Here is a 5,097-nt window from a genome sequence, read left to right on the forward strand (position 1 = left end):
CAACCGACATGACGGATGCGGCTATCTGTCTCACCAGAGACACTACAGACGGACAGATTCCACACAGTTCTTATCTCAGTGCAGTAAGGTTCACTTTACTCGCGTTTCTTGCAGCTTAAGGCAATCTGTCTCGTGCCCGAGACAAACGAAGACGCTTATAACCACGAGTCTTAGGTCCTTGTGTTAAGGTTCATTTTACTGTATTTTCGATGCTGCTTAAGGAAAGCTGTTAGTTGTTGGAGAAAACGCTCGACTAGCGAAGTTCTTATTTGGTTGTATTAAGGTACATTTTAACTTGTTTTTGGATTAAGGCGATCGAGGGTTAATGGAAGAGGCAATATGACCGCTTAGTTACTGCTTATGGTAATATGTTAGTCCAGAACACTTGTCTTGGTAAATGAAATGGACGATGGTACTGTACTAGATAATATCAATCATGTTCTGCAAAGCGTGAAAAAAAGAAACAAAATAGTTTTGATACAGTGAAATTTATAAACAAAACATGGTCAAAGAATTTCTTTATTCCTATGTTTAACATAATATTCTAGTTTGTTAAGTACTGCAACATGTTAATACTTACAAGATATACAAATTGCTGTGTTTGGCAATTAAAGCCTTCTTGTTAAGAGGGGCCAATAACTATATAGCAGTCAACCTATTTTATTTCATTTCTGCCTAACAAAACAAATAAAATTGTTCCAGACTTTTTTGGTCTCTATAAGAGTGTTAAAAATTACACTGGAAAACGATAAACGAAAACACAAATTTTTCGCATTGACGTCATACCAGCTTTAATCGCGTCATTTCATGGAATTAACAAGAATTTAATTATCTGATAAAACAGGAGTGTTTTCACTCATTAAAATGTTAATTAACACGAATTAAATGTTTATTGTAACGGTGGAATGCTGTGAATGGATCAAAATAGTCGTGGTATTCAATTCACAATTCAGTAACTTTATTTGTAAATTGCTGACAATAAAATTGAATTGTGCGTTTTCACTGAAATAAAATTATATCTGTTCAAATCTTTTTTGTCAGCAGTTAAAGAGAATAAGAGGGTGAGGGTTTAAAAATATGTGCACACGATCTTATTAACAATTGTGTTCAAATACCTAGTTATGAACTCCTCGACCTGATTTTGCTCCTGACCTCACTTTATAAGATTATTCGGGAAAAATCTTTTTGAAAAACCGGGCAAGTGCGAGTCGGACTCGCGCACGAAGGGTTCCGTACCATAATGCAAAAAAAAAAACAAAAAAAAGCAAAAAGAAAACGGTCACCCATCCAAAAAATCACGTTTGTTGTATGGGAGCCCCATTTAAATCTTTATTTTATTCTGTTTTTAGTGTTTGTTATAGCGGCAACAGAAATACATCATCTGTGAAAATTTCAACTGTCTAGCTATAACGGTTCGTGAGATACAGCCTGGTGACAGACGGACGGACGGACGGACGGACGGACGGACGGACGGACGGACAGCGAAGTCTTAGTAATAGGGTCCCGTTTTACCCTTTGGGTACGGAACCCTAAAAAGGTACTTATTTCAAGAATTTGATGACTTTAGCATGTTAGCTATTTCTACAAGAAGAAACTCTCACTTTCATACTCATAATTTATGTAATAATTATGTTTTAAAAGTAGATAACAGTAACTATGTAGATATTGTACACTGTTTGCACTCCACTTTCAAGTATCAGTAACTCAAACATTACCTGCAATGCAGTCAGATAGCGATCTAGGAAATCGGCGGTATTGTGCGTCACTTTGTAAACACCTCAGATAACAATATCTTTTGCAGTCTTTCAAAACGTATAAAAGGAACTGCCGTGACTTGTTACTCATTGTGCCTACTTCATTTCACAGCTCTTTCTTTTAAAACATCAAAATGGTGTCAGACTTCAGGAAGAAGAAGCTCCTCCACGTTTTCAATGCGTTCTTTGACACCAACGGCAGTGGCAACATCGACAAGAAGGATTTCGAGCTAGCAATTGAGAAGATTTCCACGCTTCGCGGCTGGAAGGCAGGCGATGCCAAGTACAAGGAGACTCAGGAAACATTATTAAAGATCTGGGACGGTCTGCAGAGCCGTGCCGACGCAGACAACGACGGACAAGTCTCGTTCGACGAGTGGGTGACCATGTGGGATGACTTTGCCAAGAATCCCTCATCCCCTCTTGAGTGGCAGAACCTTTACGCCAAATTCATTTTCCAACTGGAAGATGCCAGCAACGATGGCTCCATCGACAGTGAGGAATTCTCTTCAGTATACGCCTCCTTCGGTTTGAACAAGGCCGAGTCAGTGGAAGCCTTCAAGAAGATGTCCAAAGGCAAAGCTAACGTGTCCTGGGAGGAGTTCCAGGTCTTGTGGAAGGAATACTTCGCTTCGGAGGACAAGAACGCCGCTGGTAACTTCATCTTCGGTAAAACTAGCTTCTGAACTGACAATTTTATTAATAACTATTGTGTGAAAAGTGATGGATTGTGATCTGTTTGATATTTTGTAATGAGCTGTGCTAAGAGCTTGACTGATGTAATTATACTGTATTAAATATTTCGTTTTGCACTTTTTCTATCGACGTGTTCCCTAAAATGAAATGAATATACTTACTTATGTATTTATTTCCGACACCAGGTATCCATATGTTTGTTTACAACATTATGTTAGTAACAATAAGATATAAATATATACATATACCTGTTAGTAGAAAGTATAGTGCTCAGTGGATTCTATACAGGGTGTTTCCTAATAACACGAGCTATTAATCAAACCGGAGATATCATGGAGTATTCGAAGTTACCACCAGGTGGTCCCGATGGTTTAAGATTGTTTGTTTAGGAAAAAAATATATTTTAAATTAAGTTTTATAAGCAATGGATATTCACATAGACATCCAATGTGTGATAAGAGGGCTGTCCTCCCTTTCCGCAACCACCTTCAGGAGTGTGTTGATGCTGTCATAAAGAGCTCCATCAATATTGACTCCAAACCAAAATGTCCACCATCTAGGTAATCCTACTAGTTCCGTACACCAGACCTGCTAGCATGAGATCTGTTTCGTTCTCGCGCGCGACTCCATACATCTAGCGCGACTTCAAACAGTATGGCCTCGCACGCGAGAACTCAACTCATGCTAGACCGCCTGATGTCTCTAGTGAGCTAGCGCTATTATTTTAATTTATAAAATACACCTAGCAAAGTTTCAAATTCATCTTAGTAAGAGCACGTCAAGGCAGCACCTACTTATAATTTACCAGGTGAAGCCCGCAGCTGAAAGAAACCGAGCGCGAAAAATATTTCATTAGCAGAATTCATTATCTTAATTTATGCCAGGAAAATTAACAATCGGCTACGGAATAAGGACGTAAGTCTCTTCTTAAACGTTTATAGTTAGGGCATTTTTTAATTTACATGTATGTAACTAGGTGGAGAGAAGAGATCGCTGCGGCTTATATGATAATAAGGCGTTGCTGTCTGTCAGTGTAGTTATTTAAGTTAAAGTAAACAAATTAAATTACGAGACCTGGTTTTCTTTCATATTTAGTAGTTGGTAATGCCAAAGCTTAGTGTTATGCAAAGATTGTAACATATGACTTTGAAATTTATCTTGTGTGATGAATTTATACTCATTTTACTAAATGTGATTGTCATTAGCTGTTTTCCAGGAATTCATTGTAATATCTACTTGTAAGAAATTCTACGTAAAATTACACCGATTGGCCGATTCTAATTTAAACATTTGATAAGGTAATCTTCAAAGTAAGATGCACGTTTGTATAGTGTTTCGTTTTTCTTTCTGGCCAATCCACATCATAGCGTAGGTACTTAAAACTTTTTTTACTACATAGTTCATTACCGTGTTTCGCGGCGAACCTTAAGGTAAGGAACTTTGTAGGTACCTATTCGTACGCTGTGAAGTAGATGGGCCAAAAAGAAAAACGATACAAAATATCAGCGTTTGTGGCCTTCGCTGCGCTGATTGCAAATGGTGCTTAAGAAATGCAATCAGCCGGCGAATTAGGGATGGTTTTATCCACGTGATAAAATAACTGTCACTTTTTAACACCGCGGGATAGTAAGTGACGGATACCGTTTTATCACGTAGACAAGAACGACCATCATATCCGTACTGGAGTCGTCTAAAACGAGGCATCTCGCTCGCACATAAGTTGCCTGATAACACGATTAAAGACCTTATCAAAATAAAGTAAAAACCTTTTAAAAATATTGAATTGGCCTTCTGCAGTCTGCAGAAAGAGACAGCAATTCTATAGTCGTGTAAAATAGTTACATTACGGTAGAGTAATAGATCAGTACAGTCTGCATAAACTGCCGCAGTGCTCGCGGCCATTTTACCTGGCGCACATTAAATCAGGCGACCGACGTTTACTGCTGACTGTACCTATTTATTGCGTTCCGATGTTTTATTGACATGTTACAATGTCGATGCCGGGATTATGGAGTTGATTACATGGTGTAATAAATAGTTACCGAGGGTCGAATAGGACCTAGAAATCACAGAAGAAGGACTTTCACGACTTAATTTTGAAATTCCTAATTTCCTACTACTACTACTCAAAAAAAGCTAGGTAGGTAATTTACCTATCTATAAAATAAAACTAAAAACGAATACTAAGTAAATAAAATTAATATACGTCTAAGAAGTTTGGCCCCTTTGGCATGGTGCCGAGGATATTGGCAGCATTTTTCCGCTGAATTTCGATGCTATACGTTGTACGAGAAAGCTGCCACCTTTTCGGTCACCAGTCTACTCAAAGAATATCAAAAGGACGATACAATATTTTTTTAAACAATAGGTACCTAGGTAACTCCGTAATCTCAATATACATACACAGACCCGCAATAGCCATTTTACTCTTTTTAATTCCGGATTCAAGTAATAAGACGGAGGGCCGAGATACTAAAACCTTATTTAAAACCCAAAACATTGTCCTTTCCGCGTACTTGGCACATAATGAAGGCGCGTTTTAAACTCGCATTAAAAGAGATTCGGACAGCGATTACGCGTAATAACGCGGTAATAAATATCGCGGGCCACTTCAGGTGGCTCGCCTGGGTGCGGCCGGGGTCCAAGT

The 5,097-nt window shown here is 38.4% G+C and overlaps 1 protein-coding gene across 1 annotated transcript; it reads left to right on the top strand.

Moving 5' to 3' along the window:
• Window positions 1-1,812: 1,812 nt before the first annotated feature.
• Window positions 1,813-2,558, top strand: LOC134672646 (calexcitin-2-like). The gene has a single exon (XM_063530605.1). It carries the CDS (start codon window positions 1,889-1,891, stop codon window positions 2,438-2,440), a length of 552 nt encoding a protein of 183 aa, XP_063386675.1. The 5' UTR covers window positions 1,813-1,888; the 3' UTR covers window positions 2,441-2,558.
• The last annotated feature ends 2,539 nt before the right edge of the window (window positions 2,559-5,097 follow it).

The sequence above is a fragment of the Cydia fagiglandana genome, chromosome 17, assembly GCF_963556715.1.
Source record: "Cydia fagiglandana chromosome 17, ilCydFagi1.1, whole genome shotgun sequence".
Lineage (NCBI taxonomy): Eukaryota > Metazoa > Arthropoda > Insecta > Lepidoptera > Tortricidae > Cydia > Cydia fagiglandana.

Bases quoted from the DNA above. Each gene is read 5' to 3' on its own strand.
- LOC134672646 (XM_063530605.1), top strand. From the start codon at position 1,889: ATGGTGTCAGACTTCAGGAAGAAGAAGCTCCTCCACGTTTTCAATGCG.